A 26,564-nucleotide genomic window follows, 5' to 3' on the forward strand; every position below is an offset into this window, starting at 1 on the left:
ACCTGTCAAATGTTGCTTTCTGCACAGGGGGCCTGGCTAGCCTGGTTTGGTCACATCCGTGTGGGCTTTTATTTCTGGTGTAAAACACAATTCAACATCCATACACACTACAAAGTCATCACCCCCTAAAGTCTAGTTGCTGTTCATCAGAAAACGGGATGCTTCATGAATCTGCCTGTCATCCTCGCTAGGAGCCATGCTGTCTGTCCACTGTTAGTATGGCTGCTGAAGCCACCACTGTAGGTACTTGTGACAGCCTGTAGGTGCCAGTCCTTGTCCTAACATTCACACCACAGCAGGGAGACCAAGGCTATAACGGGAAGGTTCTTTGAATCAAAACTTGATAACTATTGGCAAGCAAATTTCTAGTTAATCCTTGCCTGAAGGTATTTTTCAATTTGATTTTTAGGGAGAGAGGGAAGAACAAACATTGGTTGCCTCCTGCACAAGCCCCAGCCAGGTATATGCCCTTGACAAATCAAACCCGCGACCCTTTGGTCTGTAGGCCAGTGATGGCGAACCTTTTGAGCTCGGCGTGGCAGCATTTTGAAAAACCCTAACTTAACTCTGGTGCCATGTCACATAGAAATTTTTTGATATTTGCAACCATAGTCAAAGACATTTTTGATATTTATTTTATACTAGTGACCTTGGTGCACAGGTTTGTGCACATTGAACAGGAATTAATTAGAAGGTGGCCTGCGGGGTGGGACTGGGTGAGACAGGTGGGACGTGCCCTGAAACCAGCCTCCCAAGTTCCCTCCCGGGCATCTGTGGAGTGAGCCGGGTCCCTTAGGCAGGTGGGGTCCCTCGGGCTGGCCTGCGGAGATCAGGCCAAAACCAGCTCTCCAACATCCCCGAGGGGTCCCAGGGTAAGAGAGGGCACTCTGCAAAGTTGCTTTCCTCCAGGGTGTGGAATCAGACAAGTGTGCAGTGAACCAGATTCTGGGCTTAGTGCCCCAGCAACAACATAACCCCTGGTTTTGGGGTGTGTCACCGGAGAACTGCAGCTGCCAAGTCACTGCAGCTCAGCAACTCCTGCAGTGAGTGCCACCTGGTGGTCAGTGTGCAGCATAGCAACCAGTCAGACAGTGGGAAGGACACTTAGCATATTAGTCTTTTATATATATAGATTTTTAATTGCCATATAACAAAGAAAAATCAACCAAATGAGTTTGTGTGTCACCTCTGACAGGCGTGTCAAGGTTCGCCATCACTGCTGTAGGCTGACGTGCTAGCCACAGCCAAATTACCTAGGGTGGAAATCATTTTAAGTTTAAAGGTGAGCATTCTGAATAAAAAACCAGGAACTTCTGAAAGCTGGAGTCATTTGCATGTAGAGGAAGTAGCAAGTGGAGGTCAGGGCTCAGCTCCCACTTACAGCTTTTGACCCTGGTCCCTGGCAAGGAGTCTGGGTGAGGAGGGGGTGGGAGCTGAGAGCTGATCCGGATCCATCCACCTTGCTTTGCTGATGAGTTTTAAATGACAAGATCTACAGGCTTATTTCACAGCTGGTTACAGGATGGTGGATGGGGGGATTCCCAGTTCTGTCTTGAGATTTAAGTGAAGTGGGGACTGGTTAGTGGCCTGTGGAGAAGCGCCCCTCCCCCTGGGTCTGGGGGATGAAGAAGTGGTCAGGAGGGAGCAGGCTTCCCTTTTCCTGGCTGAGACGCTTTCTCAGGCAGGGCAGGAAGTGGCTGAGTCTTGGGAAATGAGGAACACAGTTGAGCAACCCCTCAGTGGTGCAGCCACCTTGCGTCCTGCGGTTGGTCCCCGTCTGGGGACTTTTGGGCTCAGTCAGTGACAGTGGCCGGGCAGTAGGCCCTCCCTCAGCCCGAAGTTGCCACTTGCATACTTGCTGCCTCCATGGCAGTTCCCTGGGATCCTTGCAGTCAGCGGGGGCCCGGTGGCGGGGTCTGGAAGTCAGCTGAGTAACGAGGCAGTTCCTGGAAGCAGTTAACTTCCAAAAGGTCCCAGGAGCTGCTGGGGCACGTCAGGTCTCCAGGCTGGCAGGGGTCGCTACCTGAGTGTCCATGGCGGCAGCTTTCACGCCTTTTAGGGTCCCTGCAGGGACCTCCCTGGAGTGTGGGGTCTGGGTCTTTGCTGGGCTAGTGCATGGCCAGAGCAGCATACAGGCTGGGCTCTTCTGGGGGCTCCTTTGATGGGGAGGAAGGGGGTGCACTTGACTCCTGGCTGAGGGTCAAGGGCTTGAGCTGGGCGTAGGTCACATCCTGGGAGTCTCCAGGTGCAGCCCGTGGGTCTTTAGCCTGTGGTGGGGAGAATGAAGACGTGTGGTTGGGGTGGGGGAGCCTGAGGCCAGGGAGGACCCAGTCCTGTGGCCTCAGTGGCCAGGGCTCTGCTGGACACAGCGAGGGGTGGTCTCCTTGGCTCTAGTCTTGCCCTGCGCCAGTCATCGTGTCTTTGGGGGTCTAGGGGAGGAGGGATGGAAGGTTGGAAGGTTGGAGGTGTGAGTCTGGTGCCGGGGAGACAGGAATTGGGTGTGGAGCCATCACCATGGGGAGACAGACCCCACTGCTGCCCTCAACGGAGTGCCAGCCATTCCCTAGGCCAGTGATGGCGAACCTATGACACGCGTGTCAGAGGTGACACGCGAACTCATTTTTTTGGTTGATTTTTCTTTGTTAAATGGCATTTAAATATATAAAATAAATATCAAAAATATGTCTTTGTTTTACTATGGTTGCAGATATCAAAAAATTTCTGTATGTGACACGGCACCAGAGTTAAGTTAGGGTTTTTCAAAATGCTGACACGCCGAGCTCAAAAGGTTCGCCATCCCTGCCCTAGGGTGAGCTGAGGGAGCCTGCCGTGTACAGAGCCTGTTGGCACCTGTGTGGCTCCTGGGCCAGGCAGGAGGATGGACCCAGCGAGGGCTGAGGGAGGCTTTAGGACCCTGTGTGTGGGTTTTAGGAGCATCCTCTGCAGGCCCAGAGCTTGGGTTTCAGCCCCTTGTGTGGGGCTCAGACTGCCCCCATGTCCCCTGGATGTAGTGTGTGGACAAGGTGTGGGCGCCCTGCTCAGGGCCAGATGGAGCTCACCTGACTGTCCAGCTGTCTGTCCCGCTCAGGCTGTGTGTCTTTCGCGACAGCATCTGGTGGGGACAGAACAAGACCATCTCATCTGCCAAGATTCCCTGAGATCTCACCTGGCAGAGGCCCAGAGAGGGTCAGTGACAGGGCCAAGGTTACACAGTATGAGCTTCGAGCTGTCTCACAGCCCATCCATGTTCCCTGGACCTGCTCCCCCAGCTGCTTTCTATTACACAAACTCTCTTCCTGGACCTCAGCAGCTGGGCGGGAGCCGGGGGAGGAGACAGAGCATTAGGCTGAGAGGGGGCCTCGGACCGGACGGGTGGGGCTCGGGTTCTTAGGGAGAGGGCGCACCTCTTCTGCAGGCCCCTGTCTTCTTGCTCTGATGCTGCAGCCACTGCGGGAAGGTGGGGTCAGCCTCCAGCCCCCAAGAGCACCCCCCCTGGGGCTGCACTAAGATGAGCAGAGGACCTAACAACTGAGAAGGTCACAACCCCTCACACCTCCTCACAATGAAGAGAAAGCCCCTGACTGGTGTGGCTCAGTGGATAGAATGTCGGCCTGAAGACTGAAGGGTCCCAGGTTCGATTCCCGTCAGGGGCATGTACCTTGGTTGCGGGCACATCCCCAGTGGGGGGCGTGCAGGAGGCAGCTGATCGATGTTTCTCTCTCATGGATGTTTCTAACTCTCTATCCCTCTCCCTTCCTCTCTCTAAAGAATCAATAAAATATATTTTTAAAAAATGAAGAGAAAGCCATTCTAAGTGATAAAAAACAAAACTTGCACACGTTCCCACACACCTGATAAGGTTGAAAAAGCCAAAAGAATACTCAAGACTACTTACTTACACATCCACGTTTAATTTCCCTTGGGAAACGCTGCAGGAGGTTTTACCATTGACCTTCCCCATCCATTTGGTTTCACGCGGGCTGGCGCCCTAAGCCCCCCACTTCTGTGACCCAGGTCATCTCTACTCACCTGACATCCTGCCTTTGCTCTGACGCCACCGGTGTCGGAGGAGGAGGAAGAGGAAGAGCGAGAGCAGTAGGACCAGGGTCACCGAGACCCCGATCAGGACAATCAGGTACCATTTGAGACCTTGAACATGAGTGACATCATGAATGAGCCAGTGATGCAATTTAATGAGCACCTACTGTGTGCGAGGCACTTGCTGGGGTCTGTCACTAATTTTACCCTCACAACAGTCATCCACCAGGGATTGCTGACCTCACCCATTTCACTGAGGCTCAGAGAGGTTAATCATGTGCCCCGGGTCACCCAGCCTGGATGGGGCAGGCTGGGACTGGAACCCAGGACTGTGAATTCCCTTACGTGTTGTTATTACTTATGCTGTCTCTGTCCTTCCCAGTAGAACACCAGTGCAGAGACCTGTTACCAAACCCAATCACCACCCCTCTCTACCCCAGATCCCTGTCCCACTCTGCAGCCTGACCACAACCCACAGTGGAGCCTGTGCATGTGGGGCGCCTCTGGGAAGGGCAGGAGGGAGGGCTGGGTCCTTCCTGAGCTCTAGCCAGGGCCGGGCTGCGTGCTGAGGGCCTTCCCTGTGCGGGAGGTGGGGGCCTGACCCACAGCCCATGGACCAGGACTCAGAGGAACAGACTTGTCCAAGGTCCCACAGGCAGGAAGGAGCAGAGCTGGGATTTGAACCAGGGCTGAGGCTGCTTCTCCTGACTCCACGGCTGCTCCTTGGAAGGCTGTGGAGGAGACTCAGACACCACCTGAGTCCACAACACACACACACACACCCACCCACACACCCACACACGTGCACATGCACACACACAGACACGGGCACACTAAATATTCAGCCTTTGGAGACCTTGGTCCCAGTGAGGAGGAGGAACGTTCCTCAGGCCATTACCCAGGAAGAGGCTGAGCCAAGACCAACACTGAGCTCCTCCCACCCACCACCTCCCCCCAGACCCTCACTGAGTCCTCTGCGGGCCTGACTTCCTGTTGGGGGACCAATCCTCAGAGGCTCCTCAATCAGGATGGGAGGTGGGGATGGGGGCTGCTTCTCCCCTGTGGTCCCCCAGCATCTCCCTCTGCATGACCACCCACCTGTCACCTGTCAGCCTCAGAGCCCTGGTGCCCTGAGCGTCTCCGCCCCCCAACCCTTTTGGGAGACAGGCCAAGCCCCAGCAGGGGGTCCTGCTCTCTCTGGGGATCCGACCCTGTTGTCACACTCCTGTCTTGGTCTCTCTGGCTGAGGCCACAGGACTAGGGACAAGGGTCAGGATGGGTGCCTCTGGCCTTTCTCCTTCTGGTCAGCCCCATCTTCGCCAGCCTCCCTCTGCCCACGGGAACATGTCTGGGCCTCAGGGAAGAGGAGGATAAGGAGGGATGGGAGCAGTCTGGCTTTTTCCATCCCTCTGGGAGATGAGAGTCCCCTCTGGGTGGCCCTCCACCGGGTACTCCCTCCGCCCATTGCAGCCAAGGTTCCCTGGGGACAGGGCCCTGAACTGACCTGGGGACATGGGGGCGGGGCTGGGGCTACTCACCTGAGACCACCAGCTCCAGGGGCTCACTGGGTGGTGACCACACATTGGGGTAGGAGCTGGAAGTACCATAGCATCTGTAGGTCCCCCCATGGAAGGTGCTCACAGGGCCCAGAGGGAAGATGGCCTTGACCCACTGCCTCCCAGCATGGGTACTGGATTCAGCTTCCATGTGTCGGGGCGGGTCAGCCCCTCCCTCCTTCAGCAGATGGAAAGTGCCCGATGTGAGGTTAGAGCTACAGGAGAGGGACACGTTCTCTCCTGAGGCCACCACAGGGCTTGGCTGGGCTGAGAGGGAGGGCGCACCGCCCACTCCTGAGGGAGGAGAAAAGGGACTGTCACCCTCATGCCCCAGGTGTGTTCTGTGAGGGGTGGGGTCCCCTGAGGCCACACTTTACTCCTTCTGCCTGTGACCCAGAGCCCACAGTGGGGAGGGGTCCCATTTCCCTTACCTGTCACCACCAGGAGCAGGGGGTCACTCCGATGTGACGATATGTTCCCAGTGGTGTAATATGCACACTGGTACAGCCCTGCGTGGGATGGGGTCGTGACTCCAATGAGGAAACCGGCCTTGTTGCTGGAGTCCTGTGGGATCCTCGTATCCAAGGGCTCAGAACCATTCTCTTTATACAGCACGTAGGCACTAGCCTGCAGAGACCCCTGACACCAGATGGTCACAGAGCTCCTGTTGGTGACGATGGGGCCTGGGGCAGCCCAGATGGAGGGTTTGGGGATGTCTCCTGGATAGAAATCAGACCTGAAAGGTCAGGGGCGTCCTTCTCCCCACCTCCCCCAGCTGTCACACCCAGGCCCCTCCCAGATTGATCACGATTATTCCAACCCCTGTGTCTCCCCAGCTGCCCAGGGGTGACTGTGCTGAAGCAGGAGGTCAGGGGGAACAGGGGTGGGGAGTGGGGAGGGGGAGGCTCACCTGCTTGTACCTGGTCCCACGGGCCCTGACACAGCCCTGGAAGAGAATCCCCGTGAGAACCATCCCCAACCGCACACAGAAGCTCCAGGCCTGGTCTGGGCCCCTGCGCACTGGGGGCAGACCTGGGGCTGAGCACGTCTCCTCCCCCCAGAGTCCTGTCCCCACTGAGCCTCCTGAGTCCTGGATTCTCGAAAGGCCAGGACCTGGGAGGGGAGGGGACCCCATCCCGCCTCCTATCCCCGGAGCTCACTGAGGCAGAGAAGCGCAATGAGGGTGGGGGTCATGGAGCGTCCTCCCATGGTCCTCAGTGTGCAGACGATGTGTAAACTCCGCAGAGCCTCCCAGGATAGGTGAATGGGGTGTGACAGGGTCCAGGCTTCATGTGACATGTCACTGGTTCCTCATCAGTGGCCTCACAGGAAGGGAAGTAGCCCCTCCCTGAAGGGTGGGCCCTAGGGGACAGCAAGCTGTGGGAACTCTGAGACCCACCAGAGTCTCACCAGACCCCACACGCTCTGCCTCTACCTCATGCCAAACCCAAATCCAGAGGATGACAGCCGTCCCAGGTGAGGAGGGTGGAGGAACAGGGCAGGACTTCACCCAATTAAAGCCCAGTTCTGACTCTGCCTTTTCTAGAACCTCTGTGAGCTTGTGTAAGACACTTCCCTTTCCTGAGCCTCTGTAAATGCAATTGCTCTTCCCTTCTCTCACTGGCCAGGCAGTCAGGCAGTACTTACTGAGCAGTGACCCAGGGCCGTCACTGGCCAGGCTCTAGAGTAGTGGTTCTCAACTTTCTGGCCCTTTAAATACAGTTCCTCATGTTGTGACCCAACCATAAAATTATTTTCGTTGCTCCTGCATCACTGTCATGTTGCTACTGTTATGAATCGTCATGTAAATATCTGATATGCAGGCTGGTCTTTGGTGACTCCTGTGAAAGGGTCGTTCGACCGCCAAAAGGGTCGCGACCCACAGGTTGAGAACCATTGCTCTAGAGAGTCGTAGCTGAAGCCCAGGGATCCCTTCCCTGGACTCATGGGGCTGAGATGAATGAAGCAGATGTTACAGATATTTAGACGGCAGACAGTTCAGTTACAGTTTCATGTACACGTTGGGAGAATAAAGGAAATGAGACAGTGAGGTTCAATAACTGGTAGAGGCCATGCAACCCGGATCCTGGCTGAAGGGGTCCTTCTTAAGGATGGACCAACCCAAAGCATGAGCAGGGAGCAGCCCAGAGGATCGGACCAGAAAGATCTAGAGCTTTTGTCAGAAATGAGAGCAGTCTGGCAAAGGCGCAGGCTGGTCACACAAGGGCTAGCGCACCACGCAAATATTTGGAATATATTCTTGAAGTCAATGGGAAAAATTTTTAGCAACAGGTTGAACGAAGATATTTCGGTTTTTAAAGGCTACCACTATGTGAAGATGTTATGCAGGCTGGCTCTGTTGAAAATTCACTTCATCAGTAATAAAACTCCAACGTTCACCTGGCTCGTGGAGGGTGTGCTGATCAGTATTTTCAGTCATTCATGTGGTTTCAGCGTATAACTCTTACACAAACCTGTAACACAAAGTACACATTCAGTTGAGTAGGTTGAGACAGGACGGGCTTGGTCCAGCAGGTTGGAGGGGAGGTGGCTAAGTTCCGATTGGCTGAGGGAGCAGCGGAGGAAGGCACAGAATTTCTAAACACTCAGTTTCTGAGTGTGGTTTGGTGTGGAGGGGAGTGTGGGTAACTGGGTGAGGTGGGTTGTGGAGGGAGAGTCCTGCTTGCTGGGGCTGGTGAGTTTAGCTCAACCTGACCATTCACAGCCTTGAATATCAGATGTGCACCTTGGATCTCTTTTGAAGGTGGAAACTGGTGGAGAGGGTGCAGCAGGCAGGCTCAGACCAGACAGGGCTATAGGAAGGGTCCTCAGGAAGTGGGGAGAGGAGAGACCTGCAGAAGGGGTGGGGTCTGGGTTGGAGGACCAGGAAGGAGGTTGATTGGATGACATAGATGAATCATCTTAAGTCTGTGGTCAGTGGGGGGCACTGCTCAGAAGGGCTCAATGGGGCACATGGAGTGAGTTGATGGTCTATGTGAAGTGCTCCAATGAGGAAGTGAAGGCTGCTCTACTCTCCTTGGTGCCTGGAGGAGCCAGTGGGGCCATCCCAGGGAGGACACCCCAGGGGAGAGGGAGGCCTGGGAGATGCTGAGAAGACTGTTCTCCATTTTTTAGAGGAAAGCAGGGCCCCACTGGGACTGTGGACTTTCTTTCCCCACACACTTCCCTTCACTGACTTCCTGTTTCTGTAGGTCAGCACCATCTGTTTCTTCATGGCTCTCCTTCGAAACCTCTGAGTCATTGCTGCCTTTTCTGAGCCCCTCCGCCCCTGATTAGAGCTCCTCCCCCACACTGGGAATTTGGTCTCCAGCACTGGGCAAGCACCTGCATGGGAGGCAATCCAGATTTCACCATGGACACAGACAGACTCGGGACCTGTATGACAATTTATGTTATTGATCTCCCAGCAAAGGATAATGATGTCAATGAAGAAAAAACAGATTTGAACAATTAGATAGCTGACCATTTCACAAATTTGCTGAAAGTCACACATTTACACATCCAAGGTACTCAGCTATAAATATTTAAAGCCCAGCTGGTGTGGCTCAGTAGTTGAGTTGACCTATGAACATGAGGTCATCATGGTTTGATTCCTGGTGAGGGCACATGCCCGGTTGTGGGCTCGATCCCCAGTGTGGGGCATACAGGAGGCAGCTGATCAATGATTCTCTCAACATTGATGTTTTTCTCTCTCTCCCTCTTTCTTCCATTCTGAAATAAATAAAAATTTTTTTAAAAAGTTTCTCTTTTTGTCTTTAACCTTTGCCTTTTTAATTATAATGTAGCTTGGTGTGGGCCTCTTTGGATTTTTCTTGTTTGGGACTTGTTTGTCTTTTTTCTTCTCTAGTTTAGGGAAGTTTTTGGTCATTATTTCTTCAAATAAATTCTCAATCCCTTGCTCTCTCTCTTCTCCTTCTGGTACCCCTATGATGCTTCATGTTGTCCCAAAGGTCCCTTAAACTATCCTCATTCTTTTAACTTTTTTTCTTTTTGCTACTCTGATTTTTTTATTCTTCCTTGTCTTCCAAATCACTCATTTGATCTTCTGCTTTATTTAACCTGTTGTTTATTCCTTCCAGTGTATTCTTTTTCAAAATCCTCAACTGAGGATATTGTTTAAAAATTATTTTATTTTTGTTAATCCTCACCAGAGGATAATTTTTCCATTGCTTTTCAGAGAGTGGAAGGGAGGTGGGGGGCTTGGGGAGAGAGAAACATCAGTGTGAGAGAGACACATCAACTGGTTGCCTCCCTCCTGTGGAGACCCGCTCCCAAAAGGTCCTGTAGGGTAATGGTGGCGTGGGATGAAAGCACCAGAGACCGGGGTTAGGAGGACTGGCACAAGGCACCAGCAACGTTGTTTTTTACACACACTGTTTTATAGCTAAGCTGTGGCTGGTCATGCTTCATAGATCACTGCTAGGGCTTGGCCTATCATGGGGAAGTAGCAGATCGTTACAGACTGGGGCAAGACTGGGCAAGCTTTGTCTAGTTCCATCTATGTTTGGCAGTTGCTATGACAAACAGTTGCTATGACAAAATGTCTGCTTGCCTAAATCACAAGAACTGGGGTGCAAGCCAAGTTCATGTCCTTTACATGACTTGGAGTGGGGTCAGGCCTTTCCTGGAGCCCCACGGCCTCTTACACCCTCCCATGCCCCAACTGGGGCTGGGGATCAAACCTGAAACCTATGTATATGCCCTTGACCTGGAATTGAACCTGAGCCTCTGTGGTGCAGGGGCCTATGCTCTACCCGCTGAGAAACACCAGTGAAGGCTAAAAGTGATTTTTGAGACAAGAGGGAAGGAGAGAGGGAGAGAGAAACATTGATTGGCTGCCTCCCATAGGCACCCTAACCCGGGACCAAACCCACAACTAGGTATGTTCCCAGAATAGGAATTGAACCCACAGCCTTTTGGTGTATGTGACAATGCTCCAATTGAATGAGCCACTCAGCCCCGGCCAGTGTATTCATGATGTCATATATTGTATTCTTCATTTCTGACTTTTTATTTTATTTTATTTTTATTTATTTATTTTTAAATATATTTTTATTGATTTTTTACAGAGAGGAAGGGAGAGAGATAGAGAGTTAGAAACATCGATGAGAGAGAAACATCGATCAGCTGCCTCCTGCACATCTCCCACTGGGGATATGCCCGCAACCCAGGTACATGCCCTTGACGGGAATCGAACCTGGGACCCTTCAGTCCGCAGGCCGACGCTCTATCCACTGAGCCAAACCGGTTTCGGCATTTCTGACTTTTAAAAAAGTTTTTTCCATGCTGTTATAACTTTCCCTAAGTTCCTGGAACATCCTTATAACCATTACTTTGAACTCTATACCTGATAAACTGCTTGCATCCATTTGATTTAGCTGTTGTTGTTTTTTTAAAGATTTCTACTGTTTTTTTTTTTCACTTGGGGCCTGTTTCTCTGTCTCCCTATTTTGGCTGCATCTTTGTGTTTGTTTCTGTGTCTTAGCTAGGTCTGCCATGGCTCCCAGCTTGGTGGGTGGCCTAACGGGGTAGGTGTCCTGTGGGACCAAGTGGCCTAGTCTCTTTGATCGCCTAAGCTGGGTGCTCTAGGGATGTCCCTTGTGTGGGTTATGTGGGCCCTCCTCTTGTAATTGAGTCTTTTATCTTTTTAAAAAAATATATTTTATTGATTTTTTACAGAGAGGAAGGGAGAGGGATAGAGCGTTGAAACATCGATGAGAGAGAAGCATCCATCAGCTGCCTCCTGCACACCCCCTACTGGGGATGTGCCTGCAACCAAGGTACATGCCCTTGACCAGAATCGAACCAGGGACTCTTCAGTCCACAGGCCGGCGCTCTATCCAGTGAGCAAACTGGCTAGGGCAGTCTTTTTTTTTTTTTTTAATATATTTTTATTGATTTTTTACAGAGAGGAAGGGGGAGGGAGGGATAGAGAGTTAGAAACATCGATCAGCTGCCTCCTGCACACTCCTCACTGGGGATGTGCCCACAACCAAGGTACATGCCCTTGATCAGAATCGAACCTGGGACCTTTCAGTCCTCAGACTGACGCTCTATCCACTGAGCCAAATCAGCTAGGGCTGTAATTGAGTCTTTAAAAAAAAAAAAAAAATATATATATATATATATATATATACATATATATATATGTATATATATATTCTGTCGACATTTATTTGCTCTTCCTCCCTGTTTGGCCCGGCCCCGCCCTTCCCCTGGCCCCGCCTCCTGCCCCGCCCCTGGCCTACTACCCTTGCTGGATCACCAGTCCCTTGTCTTCAATCTCTCCACAGACAACTGGTCAATCCCATCACTCTGACCCAATGCCAGAGACAAAGTCTGGGCCGGGCTATCTGGTTGACCCTATCACTCACAATTCCACTACCACACGAGACTAAATCCAGACCGGCTATCTGGTCGACCCCATCTCTCACTGTTACTCGAGTCTAAGTCCGGGCCATCTGGTCTACCAGAGCCACCGCAAACATTTGTCCTTGCGGCTGCTCTGCGCCTGCGGTTTTCGGCGTGCTGGTCGACCGGGCTCCTTGGAGGGGGAGGAAAAAATGGGGAGGAGGGTGCCGGCCCTCGGGCCCCTTGGGAAAGGGGCCGCGTCCGCCGCCACACACCCCCACTTCCCCGTCCCAGCCCGGCGGGGTCGCGAGAGGAAGCGAAGGTCCCCGTGCCATGCGCGAAAGGAAGGAACGGACGCTACCGCTGTTGGCTCCACACGCGCGCGCGCGCGTTTCCCCCTTCCCCTCTTCTCCCTTCCCCCCGCGCCCCCTCCCCCCGCCCGCCCTCCCTTCTTTCCCTCCACCGCCGCGTTGCCACTTCGGCTGGTGGGCAGCCTTCTTCAGGGGAAGGAGAGAGGCCGGGAGCGAGACAAACCCTTGTGTTGAGGGCTGACTTTCTTCTTCTCCTCCTCCTTCTTCTTCTCTCTCTCTCCTTCTCTTTTTACTTTTTGAATTTAAAATCTACATTTATGTTATTTCATTTTTTAAATTTTGTTTTATTGCTTAAAATATTACAAAGAGTAGTACATATGTCTCCTTTTTTTCCCCCTTGACCTTCCCCCAGCCAGCGAGAGAGCTGCTCTGCTACATACGAAACCCCAACCCAGAAGCAGGTCGTCTAGGAATAGTTTCACACCAGGTTCCCCAAGATTGGCGAGGGGCTCTCCACACCAGACCTGTGTAATTGAGTCTTGATGGCTATTGTGTTTGTGGGTGGGATCGACCCTCAGGCTGGCTGGCTGGGAGGCAAGCTGCTGGGCAGATGCTGACCAGACTATGCGCATTGGCCTCAGCAGGGTCTGTTGTCTGGAGATCTCCCTCTGGATGTGTTGCTTGTGAGGCTAGTTGGGTCCTGCTCTGATGTTGTCTGAAGCTGCCCACTGGTGGGTTGGTTCTGGGCTTCTTGGGAGGGATTCTGGTGCAGGCCAAGGTCAGCCACTGCCTGGAAAGCCAGGTGGCCCTTTTCCCGTGCCTGCCCTTCCTGCCAGTCTCCATGTGACTTCTGTAAATCCTTGGCTCTGTGACTCCTCCTCAGCTAGTGTTCAGGTGGTTATTCAGGGTGATTGCTCCTTCATTTAGTTGTAATTCCAGTTTGGTCCTGAGAGGAGGTGAGTGTAGTAACTTCCACATACTCTGCCTCCACCTTGAAATCTGCATTTGCCGTTAACATTGGAGTTGTCAGGAGGCCCCATGCAAAGGACTGAAGGAAGAGGACCGTAGCAGCGTGGCACACACCTGGTCAGCCACAGCCTTGTAGGGGTTCTGCAGCTCCTGGGGGCCTGCAGGTCAGTCAGTGAGGCTAGAGGTGAGGAGGAGAGAGAGAGGACAGCTGCTGTAGGGTCTCCCATGGCAGCTGCTGCCCATCATTCACTTAAAACATTCTCTAGCTTCTGTTTTGTTTTAAATTCACACATTGATTATTGAGAAGTCTTGCTTTGATTTCAAAATGTAGGCATAGATCTCACTCATTTATGGAGTATAATGAACAACATAAACTGATAAACAAAATCAGATCCAGAGACAGAGCAACATCGATCAGACCCTCAAACCTCAGAGGGAAAGTAGGGGAGGGTGGGGGTAAGTGGGCGAGATCAACCAAAGGACTTATATGCATCCATATAGGCCTAACCAATGGACGTAGACAACAAGGGGGACAAGGACACATATGTAATAACTTAATCAATAAATAAATTTTAAAAAAGTAGGCATATTGCTTATAGAACATGGTAACTCCCAGAGAGTCCCAGAAGCAGCCGGGTCCACGTCTGGTCTCCAGGCTGCTGTGGTCAGGAGGCCGCACCTCACAGCTCCAGCCCCACGTCAGGCGTGGGCTTCTGTTTGATGTATGTGCAATGACCAGGGGTTTTGCTGTGCTGTACGGGGGTTAGGGGGCCATCGGTCTGCTTCCCCTTGGTCTAAAACTGGAAGTCTGAAACGCAATTGGTTTTTAGATATTAATGATGTATCCAGTGACATTGGATACATCCTTTCAAAATAGAATAATAGATCTTTATATTATTTTAGATTTTTTTGTGTGTATATCTATGTGTGTGTATGTTGATGTGTGTGTCCATGTGTGCCAATTTATATGTCTGTGTATGTTTGTGTATATGTCTGTATGTGCCCATGTGTATGTCCATGTGTATATGCGTGGATTTCATACGTGCATGTGTATATGTGTGTGTATTTCATACATGCATAAGTGTTCAGAAGCATTTAGCAGAGAAACTTTCTGAACTCTAAGGTCACTTTGCAGGAAAGTTTTTTTAAAAAAATATATTTTTTATTGATTTCAGAGAGGAAAGGAGAGGGAGAGAGAGATTGAAACATCAATGATGAGAGAGAATCACTGATCAGCTGCCTCCTGCAAGCTTCCCACTGGAGATCATGCCCACAACCCAGGTACGGGCCCTTGAACCAGAATTGAACCTGAGTCAGCAGGCCAATGCCGTATCCACTGAGCCAAACCGGCTAGGGCTGCAGGAAAGTTTTAATTACAGATTCAATGTATTTAACATATATGACACTTCAGGTTCATATTTCACCCACATGAGTGAAATCAGATGGTTCTTGTCCTTTTCTTTCTGACTTTGTTCACTTAGCATGATACTCTGCAGATCCATCCATGTTGTGGCAAATGGCAGTTTTTCATGTTTTATGGCTGAGAAATATTCTGTTTGTATAGTAACCACATCTTTATCCAATTATCGGTTCAAGGACACTTAGGTTGATCCTATGTTCCACTTCATAGGTTTGATGTATGATATTTACATTGTCATTCACTTAAAGCATTCTCTCACTCCTAAGTTCACACATTGATTATTGAGAAGTCTTGCTTTCATTCCAAAATGTAGGCATATTGCTTATAGAACCGGGTGACTCCCAGAGGGTCCCAGGAGCTGCCGGGGGAGCATGTCTGGTCTCCAGGCTGGCGGGGGTCACTAGCTGAGAGTCCATGGGGGAAGTACTCATGCCTTCTGGGGTCCTTGCAGGCCCCCTCCCTGAAGTGTGGGGTCTGGGTCCTTCCTGGGCTAGTGGATGGCTAGAGTAGCATACAAGCTGGGCTCTTCTGGGGGCTCCTCTGATGGGGAGGATGGGGGTGCACTTCTCTGCCGTCTAAGGGCCAAGAGGTTCAGCTGGGCGTATGTCACATCCTGGGGGGCCTCAGGTGCAGCCTGGAGCAGGGGGAGAGAGAGGGATGACACTTGGTTGGGGTTGGGGAAACCTGGAGTTCTGCAGAGAATGGGACTCACCTGACTGTCCACCTGTCTGTCCTCTTCTGCTTGTCTGCCCTTTGTGTCCAGCAATTCCTCTGACAGGGAGGAAGGAGAGGTGGCCTTTCCCTGCCGGGGTCTTGGTCTTGAGTGTTTCACCTGGGCGTACGTCACTCCCTGGGGGTCTTCATCCTGCCTGTTCTGCTGGAGACAGTGCCTCCTGTCAAGTATCCACATGTTTCCAGAGAAATGACTTACAGTCTAAATAGATCAGGTCCCCTTCCTGATGGAATCTGCACGGACTTCCTGAGCCTTGGGCCTCTGGATGCTTTTATGGTTCTGACTCTTATCCTAACTCACTCTCTCTTGCTCACTGGGCTCCATTCTCATGGCCCATCCACCTGAAGAAGCATGTCCTGCCCCAGGACCTTTGCACCCGCTCTTTCCCTGTCCCCCCACCATGCACTCTATCCCCTCCTCTTGCTTTATGTTCCTTCACAGCACTTTGCTCTCTGGGACACTGTCTGCTTGTTTGCATATTGTCTCCCTCACCCACAGGGGAGCTCGATGTGTGTGGAGACAGTGTGACTTAGGGCTGCACCGTGGGCCCTAAATAGAGCCAGGAAACAGCCCTGTCACATCTGCTGGGTGAATGAATGAAGGGGATCGAGGGGGCCTGTGGGTGAGTCACTCATTCCTGCCTCCTCCTGAGACCTGGGGCTGCACAAGGTCAGACAGAGGACGAGGGGCCGGCATAGGGGACCACGTAGGAGGGGCCATGAGGTCACAAGGAAACCAGGAGGAGTGAGTCACAGCAGGACGACCTGGGGGCCCAGAGGGGAGGTCAATGTGGACGCTGCTGAGAAGCAGGTGAGGTGGGACAGGGGAGGGTCCATTGGATTAAACTGGGCAACAGAAGGTCCTTGGCGGTTTGGACAGGAGCAGGGGTCTCACCCGCGGGTCCAGCTCCAGGCTCTTCCCAGGTTGGGGGTCCTTCATGGCAGCATCTGCTGGGGCAGAATGGGGGGGGGGGTGTCTCCTGGCAGGTCCCCGAGATCTCAGGGCTGCAGACCCACCTGCTCCCAGATGGGCCACTAACCCAGGGTGAGGTGCAGAGCCAGGTCACACAGTGTGGGTCTCAGTCCTTCCCACCATGACCCACACCCTCCCAGACCCTCCCTTCTCCAGTCATCCCCTGAAATCCCTGTGTCTCTCCCCCAGGGAAGCTGTCTCTTTCTCTCACAGAGAGGCTCCTGTTGGGCATCAGCAGCTGGGCTGCAGCTGGGGGAGGAGACAGGAGGGTTAGGGATGGGGGGGGGGCAAGGTCAGTGAAAGCCTGGGGTATTTGGGACAGGCTGACGCTCTATCGACTGAGCCAAACCAGCTAGGGCTCCACATTTCCTGATTTGAGGTTCTGGAGAATCCACTCAGCTAACCTTCTCCAGCTGTTTGTTTTCCTGTGGCAGGTGCTCTGAGCTCCTCCTGTGACCCAGGTCACCCCTACTCACCTGATGTGCTGCCTTTGCTCTGACGCCGGAAGCGGAGGAAGAGGAAGAGAAGGAGGGAGAACAGCAGGACAAGGGCCACTGAGACCCCGATCAGGATGATCAGGTTCCATTCGTGATCTTGAACACAAGTGATGTCATGAATGAGCCAATGACGTAATAAATGAGCACCTACTGTGTGTGAGGCACATGCTGGGGTCTGTCATTCATCTCTACTAACTTCACAACAGTCATGCGACAGGGAGTGCTCACCCCACCACCCATTTCACTGAAGCTCAGAGAGGTTAATCAGAAGCCCCAGGTCACCCAGCCTGGGCGGGGGAGGGCTGGGACTGGAACCTGAAACAGGGGGATCCCTGTGTGTTGTTGTTACTATTATTATTGTTTAAATTCTCACCCAGGGATATTTTTTCCATTGATCTTTAGAGAGAGAGTGGAAGTCAGGGAAAGGGGAGAGGGGAAGAGGTGGTGGTGGTGGGGGGGCGAGAAACATTGATGTGAGAGAGACAAATTGACTGGTTGCCTCTTGCATGTGCCCTGACCAGGGTGGGGGATCAAATCTGACGCTAAAGTATGTGCCCTTCACCAGGGACTGAACCTGCAACCCTTTAGTCCGAGGGCTAATGCTCTAACTCACGGAGCAGAAATGGTCAGGGCATTATTACTATTATTGTTATTACTATTATTATTATTCATGCTGTCCCTGTACCTGCAGGTAGACCCACCCTTCTCCATCCCAGCCCAGATTAATGTCTCACTCTGCAGCCTGAAGCAAACCCATAGTGCGGCCTGTGCACATGGGGCGCCTCCGGGAAGGGCAGGAGAGAGGACTGGGTCCTTCCTGAGCTCTAACTGGGCAGGGCTGTGTTTTGAGGGCCTTCCCTTTTGTCGGAGGTGGGGGTCTGACCCACAGCCCATGGACCAGGACTCAGAGGAACAAACTTATCCAAGGTCCCACAGGCGGGAAGTAGCAGAGCTGGGATTTGAACCAGGGCTCAGGCTTCTCCTCCTGACTCTGCGACTGCTCCTTGGAAGGCTTTGGAGGAGACTCAGACACCACCTGAGTCCCCAACACACACACACACACACACACACACACACACACACACACACGCACACGCACACTTGTACACACAGTGTCCTGGCAGCCTTTTGGGAATTTGGTCCCAGTGAGAAGGAGGAACGTTCCTCAGGCCATTACCCAGGAAGTGGCTGAGCCAAGACCAACACTGAGCTCCTCCCACCCACCACCTCCCCCCAGACCCTCACTGAGTCCTCTGCGGGCCTGACTTCCCATTGGGGGACCGATCCTCAGAGGCTCCTCAATCAGGATGGGAGGCGAGGGTTTAGGGCTGCTCCTCCCCTGGTGGTCCCCCAGCATCTCTGACCGCCCCCTGCCGAGCCCCCCTGGGAAACAGGCCAAGCGCCAGCAGGGGTCCTGCTCTCTCTGGGAATCCAGCCTCTGCTGGTCACACTCCTGTCTTGGTCTCTCTGGCTGAGGCCACAGGACTGGGGACTGGAGGGTCAGGATGGGCGCCTCTGGCCTTTCTCCTCCTGGTCAGCCCCATCCTCGCCAGCCTCCCTCTGCCTGGTCTTCAGGGAGGAGGATGGGGATGAGGCAGGGATGTGAGCGGCACTGGCTCTTTCCATCCCTCTGGGAGGTGAGAGTTCCCTCTGGGGGACCCTCCTTCTGTGACCCCATCACACCCATTACAGTCAAGGTCCCCTGGGGACAGGGCCCTGAACTGATCTGAGGATACGGGGGTGGGGCTGGGGCTCCTCACCTGAGACCACCAGCTCCAGGGGGTCACTGGGCTGTGACAGCAGGTAGGGGGAGGTGCTGCGTGAGCCATAGCACCTGTAGGTCCCCTGGTGGCCTGAGGTCACAGAACTGAGGGTGAAGGTGGCCTGAGAGGGTGCAGACGTGTCCTGCAGACGAAGGTGCTGGGGAGGGTCCAGTGACCCCTCCCTGTGCAGGTGGAAGGTGTCAAACCAGATCTCAGAGCCACACTGCAGGGTCACGTTCACCCCCCTGGGCACTGAGGGTCCTGGCTGGGCTGAGAGGGAGGGTTTCCTGTACATTCCTGGGGGGAGGAAGGTTGTGATGTGTAGAGAGCCACCCCTTCCCTCACGCTCTTGACCCTGAGCTGAGGGACCTAGTTCTTCTCCAGAGAATTTGTGACCCCTGCCACCACCTCTCAGTTCCCCTGGGGGGTGTCGTTTATCTCCATGGCCCTCACCCCCCTCCTCACTCCCTTCCCTAGGCATCTGCTCAGCTCGGCCTCTGCTCCAGGCCCCTCTCCTGGACCCCATCACCCCCAGGTGACCCTGGGCCCAGAGCCCTGAGCAGACCCTCAGGACAGGGGCAGGGCTGGCTCCTCACCTGCCACCAGGATGTCCAGGGGGGCGCTGGGGGCCGACCACACAGAGGAGAGGTGGTGTCCACTGTAGCATCTGTACCGGCCCCCGTGGGTGTGGTTCACGGGGCCCAGGGGGAAGTGGGGGCTGTGCTGCCCATCGAGGCGCTGGGGGTGTGTGAGCCCCTCGTCCTTGGTCAGAGCGAATGTGTCAAAGCCGGCCTCCGCGTGGCACCGGAGGGTCAGGCTGTGTCCAGGCAGCACCAGCGAGCCTGGCTGGGCCGAGAGGGCGGGCTCCCTGTGCACACCTGGGAGGAGGGGACAGTGGCATCGGGGACACCCCACATCGCCCCCTGGGCTGCAGTGAGAGGTCTCACATGTCCCTCCCTGAGCCTCCCGCCTGTGGGTCTGTCCCCAAGAGGCCAGTGTCACTGACCCCCATGTAATCAGGGCTCCGCTGGGAACACAATTTAGATCAGGTATTTGGGCCCAGGAAACAGATGGGGATGCATCCGGATCTGTCCCTCACCTGTGACCTCAATGTTCAGCGGGGCACTGGGCTGTGACCACACGTTGGGGTTGGAGCTGGAAGAACCATAGCATCTGTAGGTCCCCCCATGGGAGGGGCTCACGGGGCCCAGAGGGAAGATGGCCTGCCACCTCCCAGCATGGATCCTCCATTCTGCTTCCATGTGTTGGGGCGGGTCAGCCCCTCCCTCCTTCAGCAGGTGGAAAGGGCCTGATGTGAGCTGTGAGCTACAGGAGAGGGACACGTTCCCTCCTGAGGCCACCACAGGGCTGGGCTGGGCTGAGAGGGAGGGTGCAGGGTACACTCCTGAGGGAGGAGAAAGGGTCTGTGTTAAAGGGACCATCACCATCATGCCCTAAGTTTGTTCTTTGAGAGATGAGCTCCCCTGTGGCCACACTTTACTCCTTCTGCCTGTGACCCGGTGGCCACAGTTGGGAAGGGACCTGGTGTCTCCCTTACCTGTCACCACCAGGAGCAGGGGGTCACTCCGCTCTGAGAGTATGTCCCCAGTGGTGTAATATGCACAGTGGTACAGCCCTGCGAATTGTGAGGTCTTGGATGCAATGGGGAAACCGGCCTTGTTGCTGGAGTCGTGTGGGGTCCTCGTATCCCAGGGCTCAGAGCTCCTGTTTCTATATAGAACGTAGGCACTAGCCTGCAGAGACCCCTGACACCAGATGGTCACGGAGCTCCCATTGGTGATGATGGGGTCTGGGTCAGCCCAGATGGAGGGTTTGGGGACGACTCCTAGAAAGAAATCAGACATGAAATGTCAGGAGTGTCCTTCTACCCTCATGACATGAATGAGCCAGTGATGCCATTTAATGAGCACCTACTGTGTACGAAGCACATGTTGGGGTCTGTCACTCATCTCCTCTCACCTAACAGCAGTCATGCACCAGGGATTGCTGACCCCACCACCCACTTCACTGAGGCTCAGAGAGGTTAACTACTTGCCCCAGGTCACCCAGCAAGGTCAGGGCGGGGCTGGGACTGGAACCCGGACTGTGGGTTCCCCGTGCTGTCCTCACCCTGCCCCCTGGGGGACAGCAGCTTGGTGCTCTGGGTGCTTCATCTGCAGGGTCCTGTCCATGTCTCATCTGGAGCTGAAGATCCTTCCTCATTACCCGCCCCCAGCACAGCAGGGACAGGAGGGGCAGGGTGAGGGGTGGACTCTGCGTCTCTCCTGGATCCCTCTTCACCCTGCAGGCCCTGACGCCCCTTGGGAAGGTCAGGCTGGGCTGAGGCTCTGCCTTCCTGAGCTCTGTGAGGCCCTTCTGTCATCTCATCTCCCAGCAGCCTGTGAGCAGGATGGGACCAGGGATGAGCAGACAGGAACCCGACACTAGAGGAGAGAAGGGACCGCCCAGCCCCACAGCAGGAGCAGCAGAGCCAGGAGCTGAACCAGGGCTGATCCACCCGGTTCCCTCCTCTGAGCTGAGTCTGAGCTGAGGGGTAGGACTGGGTGCCAGGAACCTTGTCCTGCCTGTCCCTCCCTGTGCAGTGTCACCATCACTGAGACAGAGGGGACAGGCCCCATAACATCACGTCCTGGGGGCTTCCCTGAGAGGCCCCTCGCCCAGGAGGTCAGGGTCAGAACTGACAGGAAATCTAAGCTCTGGACAAGGATTCTCTCCTTTTACACTTGGAGACATTGAGGCCCAGACAGAGGAAGGGTGGGTCCAAGTCAGTGTCTCCACAGGTGCCTGAACCCCCGCATGGCTCAGCCCCTGTCCCTCATGGAGGCACCCACCACCTCCCACAGAGCCCCCCACTTACCCCTCTGGGGTCCTGACTCCATGGGTGGGAGCTGCTGATCATCAGAGCCTCCTGGGGATCAGGATGACAGGTGATGGGCGGGGCTGTCTTCTCCCCACTAGAGAACAGCTCCCCCTCCCCCAGCTGGGCCCCACATCTCCCTCTGCCATGACCTCCCTACCTGTCCCTGCCTCACTTATTCCTGGGCAAGCCTGACTGTGTGGTGGGGGAGGGGTGAAATCTCCAGTCCCTGGAGCCCTGTGGTTCCCTGAAATCTCTCCCCCACTCCCAACCCCCCTGGGACATAAGCCTGTTTTTGTGTCCGGACTGGGGGACATTAGATCCTCTGAGAGACTCAGAACTGCTCTGGGTAGTCAGTGCCTCTCTAAGCAAATGGGACCCAGTGGTTCATCAGCTTTGGACATGGGCCCTGTGTGTGTGTGTATGTCGGGGGGGGGGGGGGTTTGGGGTCCTAGAGGTTCCTGGGAAGGAGGACAGAGAGGTTGAGGGTCTGGGCTGACCCTAGAGTCTCAACCTCTCTCAATTCCTCCTGCATCTTCCCTGTGGCCCCCGAGACTCTCCCAGTGTCCATAGGAACCTGCTGGACCAGGTGAGGGACAGGGGTAGAGAAATTGGGGGGGCGGCCCTGAGGGGCAGAAATCCTCTGGGTGACCATCCCTAGAGACCCCTTTAGCCCATGATTGTTCTGGGGACTGGACTCTGAGCTGATAGCTCAGCAGACAGAATCAGGGGCCCTCACCTGGGACCAGGAGCTCCAGGGGCTCACTGGGGAGTGACAGCAGGAAGGGGGAGGTGCTGCGTGAGCTGTAGCACCTGTAGGTGCCCCCGTGGGCTGAGGTCAGAGGGCTCATGGAGAACTCCGCCTGGTACTTCTGAGCTCGGTGCTTTGATCTCAGACGCAGCGGGGGATTGGCTGTCCCCTCATTGGACAGAAGGAACGTGTCCATTGGGCTCCGTGACTGACACAGCAGGGTCACGTTCTCCCCTGAGGCCACCCTGGGGCCTGGCTGCACCGAGAGGGAGGGTGTGTTAGGCAGGTGTCCTAGAGAGAGAGAGGGAGTGTGAGGGCTGCCTGCCCACTTTGTTGTGACCTGAGAGTCACCAGGCCTCTCTCTGAGGACCCTCCTCTATGTCTGTCTCTGTTTCTCTGAGTCTCCCCTCTCCCCTCCCACCTCTTGCCTCTCTCTGTCTCTCTCCCTCCTTGGGGCCCTGCACTATCATTCTGGCCTCACCCCCTGAGACTCCAGCAGGGCCTGAGCAGAGTTGGGTCCCTGAGTGAACCCATTGGCTCCTCACCTGCCACCAGGATGTCCAGGGGGTCACTGGGGGCCGACCACTCAGAGGAGAGGTTGTATCCACCGTAGCATCTGTACCGGCCCCCGTGGGAGCTGCTCACAGTGTCCAGGGGGAAGTGGGCCTGAGAGAGCCCAGCCTGGGGCTGCAGGACAAGGCTCTGGGGGAAGTCCCATCCCCCCTCCTTGTGCAGAGCGAATCTGTCATAGCCGACATCAGAGCAACACTGGAGGGTCAGGCTCTGTCCAGAGGCCACGATGGGGCCCTGCTGGCTCAGGAGGGAGGGCTTCCCAAACTCACCTGGGGAGACCAGACATGAGTGATAGGGGCTCCTCCTCCCATAAACTCCTTCTCCTGGCCTGGCCCCCAGGTCTCACTGTCTCTCTCTGTGTACCTAGCCCAGAAGCCCTTGTGCTTCTCTCACCCCACCCTGTCTCATGGGGCTCTGCTCACAGCAATATGCCCATAATGTGTCTGGTGCCTCAATCCATGGATAAGACAATAATGGGACTCACCTGGGACCAGCAGCTCCAGGGAGTCACTGGGGTGTGAGCACACCTGGGGTCTGCTCCAGGAACAGCCATAGCATCTGAATATCCACCTGTGGCTGCGGGTCACAGGGCCCACAGGGAACAGGGCCTGGAACCGCCCACTGGGCTGTGTCTGTGAGTCCAGGGTCCAGGAGAGCCTGTGATCTCCTTCCTTAGTCAGAATGAACCTGTCAAATCCCTGCCATGAGCCACACTGGAGGGTCACGTTCCTTCCTGAGGGCACGACAGGGCTGGGCAGGGCTGAGAGGCTGGGTTTGCTGTAGGATTCTAGGAGAGGAGGAGGCAGCATGTTAAATGGGGCTCACACCTCCCTCATGTCCCCCAGGGCTGGGCTGTGAGAGGGAGACACCCTGAGAGCAGACCGCCTTCCTGAGGGCAGAGCCTGAGGCTGAGACCCCTGAGTGTCCTCTCACCTGTCATCATCACCACCAGCTCCAGGGGGTCACTGCGCTCTGACCTGTTAGTGGGACTGTGATAGTAACAGTGATATATCCCTGCATCATGGTCTGTCATGTGTGGGATGGAGAAGTTGGCCTTGTCCCCGGGCTCCTGTGGCTTCTGTAGTTTCCATGGTGCTGGGCTTCCCTCTTTATCCAGACGGTACTCCTCAGCCCCTGGGGTCCCCTGACACCAGATGGTCACAGGGATCCCCCGGGGGATCACAGGGCCTGGCTCAGCCCAGAGGGTGGGCTTGGGGAGGGTTCCTGGAAGGAATCAGAGGCTGGGTCACAGGACATTCCCACCCCTGGTCCCAGCTCTCGGTCCCAGATGCTCCCCCTCCTGTCTCTCAGACAGATTTGTATTCCTCCCTCTGCTGCCTGGAGGGTGGCCCTTCTCCCCAGGCAGGAGTGGGACCTGGGACACCTGGGAGACTCACCTGCCTGCACTGGGGTCCTGAGGCTCACACTCAGCCCTGGAAGAGAGTCCCTGTGAGAGATTTGCCCTGATCCCTGAGCAGCACCCTCCTCTCCATGAGCCTCCTGAGTCCTGGGGTCCTGATTGACCAGGGCTCCCCTCCCCCTCCCATCTCACCGAGGCAGAGCAGGGCCCTGAGGGTGGGGGTCATGGTGTCTTCTCCCTGTGGCCTCAGCTGAGCAGATGGAGGAGGCCACGGTGCTAGAAGGATAGAGAGACAGATGCAAGGGTGGTGGTCACTTGGAGGCTGATCCTCCTTGTCCCGGGGCTCTGACATTAGCAGCCTGGCTCTCATTTCCATGGTTAAGCAGGAAATAGACCCGCAGCCTCCTGAGACGCCCTTTGCAGGTGAGGTCACCCAGGGCACGTCCTTCCCTCTCAGAGCCTCCCACATGGGGTCTCCCTCCTCCTCAGCCCATCGATCAGTACCTCCCTGGGGTCCTCACCATGGACAGTGCCACCCGGGCCCTAGAGACGATTCAGGAAGACGTGGGTCCTTGTGGACTGCAGAGCTCAGATCAGCAGGGACACACTCACCCTCTCACTGTGCAGCTCAGTGCGATGTTTCTGTGACAATGAGCTCAGAGGGGAATGCAGGGAAATAAGGGAAGGAAACAGGTCTCTTCTGTGGCCCCAGAATCTGGGTTTTCTTTCTATCACATGTTTCCTCATGAACTTCCCTTTTTCTTAGCCACGGCCTTCAGCCCCTCCTTCCTGGGAACACGCCTCAGGGTCATTTTCCCTGCTCAGGGACCCTCGTTCCTGGGGCAGAGCTGTCCCCCTGGGACCATGGCTTGTCCTAGACATTAGAAAGCTGTCATTTGGTCTAGAGCTTTGATTTGTTGTGTAAACTCTTTAGTTAAATATTTGTGTCCCACATGCTTCCTATTTCAACTGAGCAATAATGTCTCAATCAGGTGTTTTCTTCCATTTTTTACAAGAGATCACCCACTCTTACTTACTTACTCTTCAATGAGTTTATCTCCTGGAGGGTTACTACATTACACGGATTCAGTGCCCAATGGTCTTAGCAGGACGGTTGCTCTGAAATTTGGCAGGACCGTCCACTGTCTCCATGAGCACGAGTTCCCTCTCCCCAGGTGACTCCGGATTTGTGCGCTTTGCCACCAGGAGTCACTGTGCTGCTCTGCTTTGTACACGGAGCCCATCTCTTGCCCAGACAGAGTTCAGTTCCATCTCCCGCACACACACCTTCAGCTTTAAAGGCAGCTGTGAGCTCCCTCTGGTCCCCAGACCCCGCCTGAAACCAACAGAGCTGGTCCAAGCCACAGCTTCCACACTTATTTGTTTTCATAGCAGTCCTACTTCCTGTGGGCCCCAGGGCCAGCAGCACGAGTGCCATTCATACTTTTTTTCTTCCTTTTTCCCCCCCAACAAGTTTAAAACATATATATATATATATATCTTTATTGATTTCAGAGAGGAAGGTAGAGGGAGAGAGAGAGAAACATTAATGATGAGGGAGAATCACTGATGGCTGCCCCCTGCACGCCCCACACTGGGGATCGAATCCGCAACCCAGGCACGTGCTCTGACTGCGAATTGAACCACAACTTCCTGGTTCATAGGTTGACGTTCAACCTCTGAGCCATCTTGGCCGGGCTCTTCGTCCAGTTTTAAAAGTTTTCTGCATCTAACTATAGGTTGAAACCCTAAGTGTGCATTTTGACTAGAAACATCCCTCTCAGATGTTCGTCTCGCCTCTCTAAATGCGTTTGCTCTGCCACAGTGTCTACGACACCAGTGTCCAATGTCCCGGGATTGTTCAGATGACCTCGCTGCGTGCTGGGTGGGCCTGGAGTTAATTGTGTGCGATGATTTCACTTTTCAGATGATATTCTGACTGGTTCCACAAGGCTTCACATTTTCTATTTATCCCAGAGACCGTCTTGGAAAATAAATCCTCACATCGCACCAGGACAGAGCGTGGCCCTGAGGGTGGGGGTCATGGTGTCTCTTGTCTCCTTCTGGCTGTTGATAGAGGAGACCAAGGTGCCATCAGGGTGTGGCCCTCGGTGTCTCAGGGCTGTCACCTCAGCAGCCCCACAGGAAGGGGAACAGTGTCTCCCAGATGTTTAGCTCTCATTTCCATGATGGATCAGGAAATAGACCCGGGAATTCCTGAGACGCCATTGCAGGTAGGACACCTGGTCAGAGCGTCCCCAATAGGGTCTCCTTCCCTCTCAGCCCGTCCATCAGCACCTCCTGTGGTCTTCACCATGGACAGTGCCACCTTGACCCTGGAGACACTTCAGGAAGACGTGGGTCCCTGTGG

The 26,564-nt window shown here is 54.5% G+C and overlaps 1 protein-coding gene across 1 annotated transcript; it reads right to left on the reverse strand.

Moving 5' to 3' along the window:
- Positions 1-611: 611 nt before the first annotated feature.
- LOC308530702 (immunoglobulin superfamily member 1-like) lies at positions 612-24,419 on the reverse strand (the record flags this gene model as incomplete). Its single annotated transcript, XM_081107390.1, is given in 19 exon segments — positions 612-2,267; positions 3,060-3,112; positions 4,030-4,149; positions 5,577-5,888; positions 6,026-6,313; positions 16,848-16,964; positions 18,629-18,928; positions 19,228-19,509; positions 19,731-20,036; positions 20,190-20,477; positions 21,510-21,560; positions 22,249-22,551; positions 22,806-23,102; positions 23,318-23,620; positions 23,767-24,057; positions 24,231-24,278; positions 24,281-24,316; positions 24,319-24,377; positions 24,379-24,419. Coding segments are annotated over 19 exon segments (3,654 nt in total). The 3' UTR covers positions 612-2,108.
- Between the last annotated feature and the right edge of the window lie 2,145 nt (positions 24,420-26,564).

This window comes from Myotis nattereri (assembly GCF_964212035.1).
Source record: "Myotis nattereri genome assembly, chromosome: 15".
Taxonomy (NCBI): Eukaryota; Metazoa; Chordata; class Mammalia; order Chiroptera; family Vespertilionidae; genus Myotis; species Myotis nattereri.